This window comes from Colias eurytheme, chromosome 8 (genome assembly GCF_061535395.1).
Source record: "Colias eurytheme isolate Ceu_HAF_F1 chromosome 8, ilColEury1 Martin Lab GWU primary, whole genome shotgun sequence".
NCBI classification, from domain to species: Eukaryota; Metazoa; Arthropoda; class Insecta; order Lepidoptera; family Pieridae; genus Colias; species Colias eurytheme.
In genome coordinates this window covers 9377735-9393104 of record NC_142987.1, presented here as the reverse complement: position 1 = coordinate 9393104, position 15370 = coordinate 9377735, and the positions used below count along the sequence as shown (strand labels likewise).

At 32.0% G+C, this 15370-nt stretch overlaps 1 protein-coding gene across 1 annotated transcript in view; it reads right to left on the bottom strand.

Moving 5' to 3' along the window:
- Window positions 1–8352, bottom strand: part of LOC149906719 (uncharacterized) — an 88569-nt gene extending 80217 nt beyond the window's left edge. Inside the window, exon 1 of the mRNA XM_090104830.1 lies at window positions 8208–8352. Coding sequence (XP_089960956.1) covers window positions 8208–8241 — 34 coding nt within the window. The 5' untranslated portion in view covers window positions 8242–8352. The remainder of the gene's footprint in view (window positions 1–8207) is intronic.
- Window positions 8353–15370: the final 7018 nt, after the last annotated feature.

Genomic DNA, 15370 nt, shown 5'->3' with positions numbered 1-15370 from the left:
TGCCTCGTGCTACAATTTGGAATCCATATCGATGGACCGATCAGATTAAGGCTGCTGGCGGATTCAGATTGGCGATTCACTTCACGAGTGTAGCGGAATGCCAGGAAACAGAGATATGGCGGAACATCGTGAAGCGGGTAACATCTACCCCCCTAGAGTGATAAGACGAAGAAGAAGAAGTCCCAAAATGGATGGAATGGCTGTACTTTTTTTAGTTATATTTTTCATCCCTGACTTATTGAGACAAAAAACCATATTGGTGTTTCTTAACGGACATAACTCGTATTTAACGATGCATTTGTCCAATTTTTGCCTAGAAAATGGAAATTAAGACTGTTTTAAATATTATAAGTATGCAAAACAATTAATAAGTACTATTGCACGCCTCATAAGCGAAGCGTTGAGGTGGGTACTACTGTCACTTCGCGCAAAACATCTGATTTTTCAAACTTAAAATGTCTTTATGTATCATACATTGCACTTGTAAGATAATACATACACACACATATTAAGAAAAAACACTATTTTTAACGTTCATGATATTTTTGATGTCATTTTTGTTATTTAAACTAGTTAAAAAACAGTTTAAAAAAGTTCTGTCTTGGACGTCCGTGTGTCTGTATGTGCGGATCCTTTTTCTTGTTAACACGATAGCGACCGAAATACTTTGCTAATCGAGTTTTTTTTTTCTCTTACGCTTGAGTATGCTCAGGAATAGAACCCTTTCATTTTTCAGGGTCTGATTCGATGTGGTTTAATTGTTATTAAATAAACAAAAATAATAATTAATAAATATTTATTAAAAAAAAATTATGAGGCGTGCACTTTTGGATTTTCCAAATTATTTTTATAAATACATCCCCGATTTATTGTATTCCAATCATCATTTTCAAGATTCTATTGATAACTATAAGTCTTCTCCAAGTGTAAATAACAGGAGAAACGACATTAGGTACAGTCCATAAATGGGTGTTCATAACTGGATGTTGTCCAAAACTGGGTGTCCATCATTAGATTTTTCACTGTCCAACACTGGTGCAAAAAAGTGGTTTTTTAATTTATAAATAACTTCATGATTTATGCATTGTAATCTTTTTTCTAACATTGGTTACGTTAAACTAACATAGAACTAAAGGTATAACTAAACAGTATCCAATAAAGTTAAAAAACCTACGAGAAATTTGCAAAAAACTTCAATTTTTTCCTTAATCTGTACAAGACTGGTGCCGTTACGTTATCATAATATTAAATATTCAAGGAATTTATTGTAGTCCTATATTATTGTAACTTAAATACTTATAATATTTAATTAAAATTGGTTCAGATAGTTTCTGTTCATTGTGCAGCGGTAACAGAAACTATCTGTACAAATTTTAACGGTTTAATTTATATAATAATGAATTTAATCAAAATTAAATCGAAGTATTACCATTACCCTAAAAATAATTATTACTACAATTTTATGTCACGAAAACAACGCGCGGGTAAACAATATTCACTGAACGTCTATTCTGGCCCCATCTATCAACCCAATTTTTTAGTAAATCGAGGAGGGCGGGTAAAGTTGTTAAAATCAAATTAATTTCGCTTCAGGTTAATCTAGGTCATACTTTAATCTAGGTTTATAGCCTTAACCAAAACGTGCCTATCTACAAACAACTAGTAAGTAAGCCGGGTCAATTTTATAGCTTTGAATAATAAAATAAGAGAAAAATTGGATGGGACAATTTCCTTTTCGATAGAGAAAGTGCTTAATCTTAGGGACGAGGTTGTAAAGTTAATACAATGATAAAACGGATGATGTTGATTCACCTGAATAAGGTTTTGTGTGTGTTTGATGTGCTATTTTTATTAACGTTTTTGTTACCAGACAGTAATTAAATGCCAATATAGTTTTAAGACGTTCGAAGAGAAATGATATGTGATATTTTTGTTTTACACGTTCATTTATATTTTAATTGGTGTGTTTTTACATAACAAAGAAGAAGTCCGAATAAGCAAGTACAAAAAATTGAATGGAGTCGGTGTAATAATATTGTTTGTCCACGCATCTTTATAAACAATGGTTGAGAATACTTTCATTCCCATTATTAAATTACACGTACCTACGTGTAATATTATCTACACTAATATTATAAAGAAGAAAACTTTGTTTGTTTGTTTGATTGTAATGAATAGGCTCATAAACTACTGGACCGCTTTTAAAAATTCTTTCGAAATTCGAATCAACGTTCAACCATTCGAAAGCTACATTATCCACGAGTAATATCATCATGCTAAGACCAACAGGAGCGGAGTAATGCGGGTGAAACCACGCGGCACAGCTAGTATAGTATATAGTTATATAAATATAAACTGGTTACAGTATTTTTTTTAATGACTTTCCTATGTGCCGCGCGGTTTCACCCGCATTACTCCGCTCCTGTTGGTCTTAGCATGATGATATTACTCGTGGATAATGTAGCTTTCGAATGGTTGAACGTTGATTCGAATTTCGAAAGAATTTTTATAATCGGTCCAGTAGTTTATGAGCCTATTCATTACAATCAAACAAACAAACAAACAAACAAAGTTTTCTTCTTTATAATATTAGTTTAGATACTATGAAGCGCCATAGCAACACTATGATGAAATTATTACTTCACATTAGTTAAACTGTAGAACTCATGAAGATATTGCCTTGCACATGCTTTAACTTGAGACAGTTATGACAGTTTCTAGCTATACTAATTTGCCGCCTAGCATAGTTTGTGATAATATAGTAATATATACCTACATTAATAAAATAATAGAGATAACATTTCCTATGAAGCTATTGATACTGAAATTATTAAAAATACACAAGGATGAATGATGAATTTCATACACATATATTTTATTTTTGGTAAGAAAGTTAAAACACATAACATAAGCATAGCAACTGTAGCTGAAAGGAAAAGAATAAAGTTCAGTACATTGTTTCTTTGAGAAAAACAAAAAAAAGACGTGTAGCACTCGGGGACTGCCGCGGTAAAGCTATTGCATAGCATGCCTTCAAGCCACACCTCCGTGTCCGTCGGAGTGGGGAGCGTGAGGTTTTTCGTTACGCAATTTCTGAATTCGGTCCCCGCGCTCAAGGCCCGCGATAGAAGCTATGCAATAGCTTAACAACATGAACCGACTATTCCGTACCACTATGCGTACCTCCATAACATAGTACCTACCTAGATACTCGCACCGGCTATGCCCGGGAAAACATTCTTACAGACCAAAATATATGAAAATTCAATCTATTTTACGTAATAAGTGGTGTATTACAGCAGATAACCATAGGTACATTGAACAATTTCTGCTCATAAATATTGATAAATTCAATCAATTAAATCATAAATACCCGTGTTATAATATTATTAAAGTCGTATTCAGAATATTAATTTCCAAGTCAGTCTAATTACAGTCATGAAAATAAATCAAAATTAAAATTACCAGCTAGTTTCGTGGAAATATGAAACAAGCATTAAATTATAACTTATATATCAAAATTGAGATTAATAGATATTGGTTTATTAGATGAATAACAAATTTTAATCATAAATCTTTTGTAATATGTTTTAAACATAAATACAGATATATTTTAATCATAAAGTTTTCATATTAAAGATTAATATCTAATATGTTATAATAGTTATTTGAATGGCTAGACGCTTAGCAGGCATTTCTTTCGAGGTTGAACTGACCTCAGAGAAACAAAATCGAATCATGCAATCGTTAGGGTCTATCCGCTCGCCCCAGGGTTCGGGCTAATCTGATATAAAAATTATTAAATGTACCATGTATTGTGGATAATAGTTATAGATTTTCTCAGAAATTTCGGCCAATTAGGATTTAGATTAGATGCTGCGATGCTGCTATGCGAAAAACGGGTTTGCACCACCAATTTCTTGAATTCGAGCTGCTATTGCAATTTTAAATAATCTAATAACATGTTTGTAGCAAGTGTTCAATTTATGGACAGGAGTGAAATTGCATGATCAAGCAACATAATAAATCTAGCAAAATTTTCGTTATATTAATGAAGCTATTTAATTTTATCCTTTTATTTTCATAGATGTAATTTTAAATACGTTGTATAACTCTGCCAAATAACTTTTTAACTATCTATACAATGCAGAAATAATTGAAACAATTTCATCACAAGCAATGTCTCTAATCTCATTGGCTCCCAACAAACCAAACAAAAGCAAATAAATAACACAACATAACCTATAAATTGCACCACTGATTTCAATTATTTATCTGTAACAGGATACAACCAGATCACTCATAATACGCGCCAAAACATTTGTTAAACGTCAAATTAATGTCACTCCAAGTCCAATTGTACAGATACAATATTAATGGACATAAATATTTGTTATTTGAAATGTAATTAAATTTATCTGTAGCGAAATTCCGCTTTGATTGTTTTTGTTTGCGATGTTATTAATTCGCTGTTATTCGACAATTATCTGTGAATTAAAACTACGACCAAAACAGAAGTGAAATTGAAATAAGTTAACGAGAAAGGCAAAGTATTCCTATGAATCCTATGTTAATATTCTAAGTGTGATTGCAGCTATGTTTGGTTGTTTAATCGGACAGAAACTTTCGGTTGTTTAACTGCACAGATGTGAAAGCAATTTCACGTAGAGATACCTACAATAATATATGACCAAAGTAAATACAAGTACACCAAAACATAACTAATCAATTCATATGGTTTACCGGTAATTATATTATTATGGACTGAAACTCGAAGTGGCTTCGTTCGGATGCTGGTTCGACCATCCTCTTGAATCGCTCTACCTCTATATAAAAATGCGGCATGAAAATCCGTTACGGAAGTACTTTTTACGATCTAAGCAATAAGCATACATATTACATAGGGACAGTAAGCAGGAAGCGACTGTGTTTTATACTATGTAGAGTTTAAAATATCGTAATTATCTCTCTTATAATGTATATATAGGTTATATCTCCGCGGAAAATCCAAATAAAAACAATTGAACATTTTTAAAGCAAACCTACAATATCTAACCTAATAATATACGTGAAAACGTATCTACTGTATGTTAGCTTATTGCAGCGTGAAGATGCAACGGAGAAACCGATTTACGTGACTTCTTCCACGACGATAGCATAAGAATCGATAACACAAATAGAATTTTATCCGAGAAAACAAAGAGACGCACCGCGTGGTAAAACTAGTGTGAAAATAAACTAAAAAGAATTATCAAATGCTTTCTTTAAAAAGTTACTAGTGGTCCGCCCCGGCTTCGCCCGTGGTACCTACATGTTTAAACTATCCTCTCAAGTTGGATCGAACTGCACATGTTGTGCGAATTTTATTATAATCGGTTAAGTGGTTTAGGAGTCCATTGAGGACAAACATTGTGACACGAGATTTATATATATTAAGATTAACAATGTTGTAATTATAGTAATAAGTCCCAAAACACATCCTACAGTAAAAAAGTTAAGTTATAGTAGCGTAAGCTACCATTAAGTATTCTGTGGTTACAGCTAAATGAACCTTTACAAATATTCACTGATATTATTAAGATCTATAATGAGATATCTTATAACGTCATAAGCGTCTCGAAACACATAGAGTGAGAGAGAGAGATATAATTCAAAGTCAATTACTGTCTTAATTTAAGATAAACATAGTTGCCAAATGCGAGACACATTCGTAACTGTATGATAATGACATAATATAATTACGTTTATATACGTATAATAATATAACGTACTAGCTTTCCGCCCGCGGCTTCGCCCGCGTTTTCAAAGAAAAACCCGTTCCCGTAGGATTTCCGGGATAAAACCTATCCTATGTCCTTTCTCGAGTATCAAAATATCTCTATACCAAATTTCATGCAAATTGGTTCAGTAGTTAAGGCGTGATTGAGTAACAGACAGACAGACAGAGTTACTTTCGCATTTATAATATTAGTATGGATTTTATTAATTAAAAGTTACTTGTGAAATAAATCAATTCATTATTATAAGTGTGAAACTTTGTTATCTGTACGCTACGCTTTACAGCTAAGCAAAACAACATGAAAGGAATAGAAATATAAGGGAAAGGATTGAAACTTTGTTTTGTCTATGTTTTGTAGAGCACGGCTACATACATTATATTATAAACTAGCTTCCGCCCACGACTTTGTACGTGCATCCCCGTTTTTCCCCGTTCCCGCAAGAATTTCGGGAAATCCTTTCTTAGCGGATGCCTACGTCCTAACATCTACCTGCATGCCAAATTTCAGCCCGATACGTCCAGTGGTTTGGGCTGTGCGTTGATAGATCACTATATCAGTCACCGTTGAGTTTTATATATATGTATATATAGATTTGTTATTTAGATAGTGGATATGAAACTCAAAATTTTAACAGATACGTCGTCACTACATCTATACTAATATTATAAAGCTGAAGAGTTTGTTTGTTTGTTTGAACGCGCTAATCTCAGGAACTACTGGTCCGATTTTAAAAATTCATTTGGTGTTATATAAACCATTCATCGAGGAAGGCTATATCATCATCAGACCAACAGGAGCTGAGCCACGCGGGTGAAACCGCGGAGCGCAGCTAGTAATAAAATAAAACCAGACACGCTTATTTAAACCTGGTTATTTTTCATACAAATAACTACGTAGTCGAGTAACTATCTGGTGACCTAAAACCTACGTAGTTTTGTACTGACTCTGACTTTAGTTAAAATAGTATGTGGAGCGAAAATAAAAACTTTCATAATTATATTTGATCCAGGTATGACGCACCGCTAATGAACTATAAATCTTATTATATTAAGGGCCGATTTTTCAATGCTTGGATAAAACTTATCCGTCCAATAAATGGTCCGGGAGCCAGCAGCAGATTTTATGACCAAGTTCCTCTCAAGCGGTAATTAGTAAAATGCATCAAAGTATAGTATTATGAAGCCCCGTGAACGTCAGCTGGAGCTCGGTTGGGGGGAAGAGCGGTTGTAGCCTCCCGTATCAGCTGACGGTTTTTCCACCAAGATACAGCCAGCTGACATATATATTTATCCACAGTTACATATAAGCTATCATCAGGTAAATTTTTGTTTGAGAGGAAATAACGGAAAATAAATTTTTCTTTAAATTTAACTTTCATGTTCGAGACACCAGCTGACGTATAATACACCATGTTGTAACCAGCTGACTATTTTTTTTCGTTGAGATATTGGGTTAGCTACAATTTGACAAATTTTTAGCTGAGAGGAAATGAATGAATGAATGTATTTTTTTTCCTATGTGCGTGGGAGGCTATAACCGCTCACCCCCCCAACCGAGCGCCAGCTGACGTTCACGAGGCTTTATAATACTATACTCTCATGCGACTGACGAATTATCTCTTGAGAGGAAATAGTTAACCAAATTTGCACCTGGCTCCCTAGCCAAAAGTACTACATAATAATATTAAAATGTCACGTAAACTGTCAAATGCGGGCAATTAGAATACGTTTTTAAAATGGTAGTTTTATACATTATTCGACGAATAAGTTTTATCCAAGCATTGAAAAATCGGCCCTAACACTAACATAATATCGTATAAGTTCATGAAATATTATGCTCTTCAAATTCATTAGAAGGATATTATAATAAAACGTTATGTACGTTATAATTATACATAATATATACATGATGTTTTTTTATATTTATGTTAATAGTAAAAAGTAAAAATAAAAAAACCATGACTATATTATGTTCCTTCAGAATTAATGTAAACCCAGTGCCAATTCGGGTGAAACATTGTTAATAGAGATAATGTTTTCAGTAATTAGTGGAATTTTAACTAAAGCGAGTGCTTGATCAAATGTGGGTTATAACAAAACAACTAATTACTTCAAATCAACATACGGAGCAATCACTGTTTACGGTTACGTTTTGTATTATTCAAGGCGTTCTAGTTAAATAACTAATTTTGACTTACATTTTCACGTAAAGCGTCTAATAAATACCTAATATTCCCGCGTAGCTTGACGATAATATTTGTTACAAAACAATTTAATTTCACCCAAAGAATCTTATATCTAAATACCAAAAGAAATATAAAAATATCACTAAAAAGTAAGACAGGAATATTGAATGTCAAACGCAACAATTGTAGAGAACCAATATCTAGAGTAGGTACTTATATTTTATTAACAACAACAAACTTACCAACAAATACAGATATAAAAAATAACACGACCATTGTTACAAGCGTCACTCACACATTCATAATCAAATCACATTATTTACGTAACACAGAAACATTTCGAACATCACATTTCACGAGAGAATCCTGGCGGGTTGGCACACGTGCGCTCCCTACTGGCGCTCAAGCGAAACTGGTGATAACACCCAGTTAGATTAGGGCTGCGCGAAAGAGAACACCCTGTGAAATTTGAAACTTTCGGAGCGTTTGAACTTGGAGCGCCGCCGAGTTCTTGGTAGAAAAACATTAAATTTTATATTGTCTGTAATGATTTGCGTTGCTAAACGGTTTTCTAGCTAGGGTTTTCATTTCATTTTAAATAGGGTGTTCATTTTAAACTAGTTTTACAATATTGATATATAATTTATGATTGCTACCTACTTCATGATTGTATTCTAGGATCCTGAAAGGGTTTGATATTATGGTTTTCTGGTATTGCTTGCAAATGCTTTATAAATGTAATTATTTATTGAATAGAAAAACCCGCGTCTTCCGCTTGGTGGATCTAGAGAAAAATTATGTCCCGATAGGGTTTTATAATTGATTGGACATAATTCTATTCTAAATGAAGTTTTGCCAAATATTTGATTCCTCTTTTTTCGTAGAGATATTAAAATGACCTTAAAATGTACCTATAGAATCTTCATCCAATGTCATGTATCTTTATTAATACCTTCAATGTGAAAGGGTCGGTCACCACTCAACACTTGGTCCACAATAGGTGCCGTCAAGTGGGCGCTCACAAAACTTATTTTTGTTTCTTTTTGTGGTTTTATTCTTATTTTAGTTACTGTGTCTATGGTGAAGATAACGGTACCTACTTTTACATAAGTACGTCGTTATTAGAAATTATTTCTATTCTTAAAACATATTGGCCCTTTTTAATTAAAGTTTATGAGAACTTATTACGTCATTTAAAGTGCTTGTACATTTTCTTTATGATTTATCTTTATTTCACATACAAACATTTTTACAGTTTTATTATCTCCTATTTAATTACACAGATAAATATAGAGCCCTATTCGTATGTAGTTCTTTTAAAAAATTTCAGCCGTGATGACCTATCTCGCTCAGAACAGACAAGTGCATAAGACTTAAGAGATAATATAATTGGTTGATGTATCTACTGATGCACGGTTATATACTGCACTTCATATTCCACTACTTAACAATTTAAAATACACGACTGTAGTAATATAGTGTCTCATTATTTTTAAGTACGGAACCCACAAAAACCATACAATTAACATTTCCCACTCTTGAATGACACTCATACACTATAAGACGTTTTGAACACACACAATCTGAATAAAAACTTCCTGTGCCGGGTCATATGTAATCATATTTTCAGGCATTATTTACCCGAGGTCATACCCTTATATGCGATGTCAGCTTAAGGGCCGTATTTATTTGGGGTCGCTCTAAAGTACCATTGACTTGTTTAGTTTCGTACGATGAGTGACAGATTATGCAGGAACGTGTCGGCGATTATCTTTATTACTCTTTGTTTTTATTTCTATTTGGCTGAAGGATTTTTTCTCCTAAGCCGCTAGAGTGTGGAGGCGAACAATATATACGTATGTATGTATTAAATATTGAAGAATACATATACCTACATGGCAATTTATTTTACTATTTTTGGTAGATTATAGGACATTTACAATGTCCTATGTGCCTATGTGCGAAATGAAATCAAAGAAATGATTGGAGTCTTCGAATCTAGGCAAAATAAACGTCTCGAACTCATTGAGAAGAGTATTTCGGAGATAAAAGATATTAAAAAACATTGTACGAGCATGGACCAACATAATAAAGAAATAGAAAAATCACTGGAATATATAAGTGGGCAATTGGAAACATTGCAGAGTGTGGAGGCGAACAATATATACGTATGTATGTATTAAATATTGAAGAATACATATACCTACATGGCAATTTATTTTACTATTTTTGGTAGATTATAGGACATTGTAAATAAGTCTAAATAAGTCTGCGATCAAAGGAAAATTATATTTATAATTAACACTTAGAATATAATCTTACATAAACAAAATCGTTTTCTGAAAATATCAATTCTCAACAAGGAAAAGAAAATTTTCAGGAATAACATTCAATTATAATTGAATGTGATTCCTGAAAATTTCCTGATTCATTTTCCTGAAACTTATAAGTTATAACAGGATATTCTTGTACTTACACAAAAGAAAATAAAAATATTAAGTAGGTACTATTTTTATATCATTGAATAAAATCACACCTACATATTTTACAATTATTCATGGTGCAGTTTTAATCTAATAAATATTCTAGCCTGCAATATCCAATTACGACCTTGTGAATGACAGACACCAATCTAAATCTAATGCATATTACATTGTCTCGTTTGTAAGATTAGTAGAGCGTAATGTGTTTAATATGCAGCAATGTATGTACGCACCGCAATGACTTCGTAGTGGCGCTACGTCGTAGGCGACGTAGTTTATAGATCTCGTAGCAATAAGTCATAAGTTACGTGACAGTTGGCTACAAATTATTTTGATAATATTAATTAATTCTATTAAGGGCCGATTTTTCAATCCCGAGATAAACAGTCTAATAACTACCCCTCGAATAGATTTATTCAATTATTTATCTAACTCATAACGGCTCGCCTATTTGGCATGGTCATCAGTACTATCAAAAACACCAATTTCAATATGATTTTAATTGATAATAATTATATAGAAAGAGGTTTAATTGTTAATAATTCTACGCTCTATGTTATGACATACGAAAATATCCCAAATTTGACGCGTCAGTTGTCAACTCAAACGCCTAACCGTCGAATAGCGCGCTATCTGGCCGTTGGAGCGGCAAATAGATTTATTCCTCAAATAACGTAGTTATTCGATAGATAAGTCCTATTCGTCTATTGAAAAATTGAATATTTTGTTAACTGAAGAATAAAGTCTATCTAGCTGTTTATCTGGGCATTGAAAAATCGGCCCTAACAAATACATTGCATTTGACATTTCGGTATTTAAAAAAATTAATGGCGATATTTTATGAAATAGAAAGTTCCGTTTCACTACTGAATAGAAAAAACTGAATGATTAATAATACCAAATCATTTCATGAAATAAAACTGTATAGAGAAGTGCCATAATAATTTATTATTAAAACAAATCCGCTTCAAAAAATATACCACTCGAAAAGATTAATCTATACGCTAAATAGCATTTTATTCAATATGCAAAGTAATATTAAATATTGAATCTTATTAATATTATTTCACAGCGGCAACATAAAAGCAATTAAAATGATTTGTTGCAAACAAATATCTAGAATCGTTTATTGAAACGGGAATATTAATTCAAAACAATGTTTGCAGTCTCTATGATATTTGCATTCGGTCGTTATGATACAAAATCAGCTCAACAATTACAATAGCACGTGCTAATTAAATATATAATACAAAATAATGAGCTTACTGGTATAGACAAATATCCTGAATTCATAATTAAAATAATCAGACCGTTTCCTTGGTACAGTGATCAAAATATGAGGATAGACCAGAGAACCAAGCACGGTTCGATTTCCGATTGGAAATATCTAAGAAATAAGTCAGCATTGCAGAGAAGGCTGATCACATCCAAGAAAATTCACCACTGAAAGGAACTGAATAATGTATCTGTCAAATACCTCAAAAAAGGAATTCACACACACTCTTTTAATTGTTTTTCAGTCTATTTAATTTGAATATTACGTTGGTAATTTCCAAATTAATAGTTAAACATAAGTCTAAAAAAAAAGATATAACATGTGTATGTTTAGATGAACCTACGCGAGAATTTTATTATACACAAATACTTATTGAAAATATAGCAAATAATGCCACATCCGGTTTTATTTATATAATAATGATAAGAAGAAGAAGATCCTTACAATGTATTTTAACGTTGGCGATAAGTATCTTTCAATTTCACCTACGTGCATATTATCTAACATATATCTAACAATCATCATAAAAAGAAAAAAAACATTTAAAGTCACAATATTATAATATATCCTACAATATTCTACGTATATTATAATACGATAAGTTTGCGTGGATGTATGTTTGTTACGCTTTCACAAAAAAACTGCTATACGGATTCGGATGAAACTTTACAGTAATATAGGTTATACATTAGACTATCACATGAGCTAGAGAAATACTTGATTTTTCCCGCGGATGAAACCGCGCAACACACCACGTGTTTTCATATAGTACACATTTCAGCGCAATATATTTTGAACTAATCTAAAACGGAATTTAGTGATCTAGGACGATCGAGATAAAACCTAAATTGGTTTACGTTGCATTCTATTTATATGCAGATGTGGCTGGCGCATGGATCGTATAATTTTTGGGCCGTCAATCTTAACCCTTTTCTATTTCCTAGTATTATATAATGCATCTACTAGAGCACAGTATTTATTACAATGCGCTGGAATTTCGTTCACGCTATTTGGATATTTAGTTTATCCATTTTTAGAATGATGAAGATAAGGCTCAAAGTATATTAAGGTTTTTCGTTCTATATGTGACACTTACATGTGATAAGTCATTAGTACATAATATAAATTGTTTTAATTCAATTATACAATATCTATTTAATTTAAAATGTCCTACTTTTAATTAACAGATAATGTTGTAGTTAATAAAGATAAAATAAGGAATAAAGTTGCAAAAAAATATTATATTATATATGTAATTGTTAATTTTAATCTTTCCAATATTTTACAGTATTTTCTGTAGAACCTCTTTCTTCCAGATTTAGGTCTCAATACTTTTTCGGCGAAAACAACAACCAAACATATTCTTAGAATTGATCTTGGCTGCTATTTTTCTCATTTATAAGTTTGCCAGGATTATAATTTCACTGAACACTTTAATTGATTTTTTTTTATTTATGATGAAATTATTGCGAAATAATAATGTGTTAAACCTACCTTCAATATAATACTATTTATAAACTTACTTGACAGTAAAAACAGTAACAAGTTCACTTTTTTCCAATGTAATTAACGCAGGGGTTATTTTTAGTTTTGTAATTAGTAGAGTTCAAAAACGATCTAATTCTGTCGCTGTAGATACGTGGGATGTAAGAAAATTACTAATTTGATGGTTTTAACTCGAATGTTTGGTGCGATTTCACTCCCAAAAAGATAATTATTATTCTAACGCACAAATCTATCTACATTTTGATAGACAGATGTACGTGATAATTAGTAGAGATTATAACTTAAAGATTTAATTATCAATTCTACTCTTCTATGCTTTTTAAATGCAGTTTGTTTTACTTAAAAATTGTTTTGTGAAGTCACATGTCCCCAAGTGGGGTAAGGGGCAGACGCATTATACATCTGTTTCACTGATCGATTTTCTTTAGGGACAAGTAGGTGATCAGCCTTCAGTGTCCTACCAGTACGAGTCTTTTTTTTCTTCGTCTCCACCGGGAATCGAATCCAGGACACCTCGATGTTACGCTCACGCGTCAACCACTGTACCGAGGAGGCGGTCAACTTCAAAATTAAAATGTTTGTAATTTTGATTGTAATGTTTCAAAACAATCGATGGTAAATGTTAAAAATATGTTATGACGATTCAAAAGTGCTTCTAGAAAAAGTCATTGAATAAATTAATGTTTGAGTATTTAATATTTAGAATCTGCAATAGTAATTCTTTAAATATTGAGACATTATTATTTATTTCGTCTATACTTAGTTACTAAGAATAGAAATAAATTTTACAGATCCGTTATTATTTATATTGTACTTTACGACTTCAATTAATAATGTTTAGGGAAAATTTATACTTAAATTTATAACTACCTACTTGAACTATAATTAATGCGAAAGTAACTTTGTTGGTTTAAGAAAATTAAAGAAAAGCAAGAAAAATTTAAATAATTTAATAAACTTTATAGAGTGCTCTATATATTAACTATATATTTATGATAGGACTTTGTATCGATAAAATGCACTAGTCACCAAATAGACGGATACAGTTACAAAGTTCTTTGATATGTGAATATTATTCAATATTCTCTCACAACTTGCTAGCACTAAACCTATAATATTCAGAGTGCTATTGTATTTACTGTCCAACTATATTTTGTTTACATTCGTGAATTACTAGAACTTTATTTTTGGTACCTACTGAAATATTATCGTTGTGTTTCAAAATACGAACATTTATATCAAGAATAAATATATTTTGTATATAAATAATATAAATATATTAAATGGAAGAGAAAAATCTTAAAATGAATTACCATTGAATTAATTAATTTAATGAAATTACCATTGCTTTTGGTAATTTTTCGTCAATCCTTATTTTTAAGGTTTACCCTAATCCATGAATAAACCGCGTTTTAAATCAGTTTTTTAGCGGAAAAAATAATAGAAGACGATATTAGATGCTTTTCATATTTTTCCACCCTTTCCTCTTTTGTTTGGGATCAGGGCTGAGGCTTTGAATGAGTTTTCCCTCCATTCCATTCAAACCCACCTCATAAGGTTATACTTGTATAAATATGATTATAACGTTTGCTTTTTGTTATTTTTCTACTCGTAATATAAAAAACTGTGGTGCAATGCTGATAAGAAATTTTTTACCGTAATAATATATTTTATGTAATAATTAACATTATTTTATTGTATACGTATTAAATAAAGTCCTGTAACTTACAGTGTCATGTATTAAATTCTAGAACTGCTGAATGGAATTCAATCATTTTTATAACAAGTTTACTAACTAAAAAAAGCGTGTAGAGGACGCGAGCATCTACTGTTATATCTTACTAGCTGCGCCGCGCGGTTTCACCCGCGTGTCTCCACTCCTGCCCCCCTAGTCAAGTGGCTTTCTGTTAGCGTAGCGTTCAATAGAATAGACTACGAATGTATGAGATTGACGTAGGCTGTAGATCTCATACATTCGTAGTCTATTCTATTGAACGCTACGCTAACAGAAAGCCACTTGACTAGGGGGGCTGTTGGTCTTAGCGTGATGTTATATAGCCTACAGCATTCCTCGATAAATGAGCTATCTAACACCAAAAGAATTTTTCATAGACCAGTAGTTCCTGAGATTAGCGAGTTC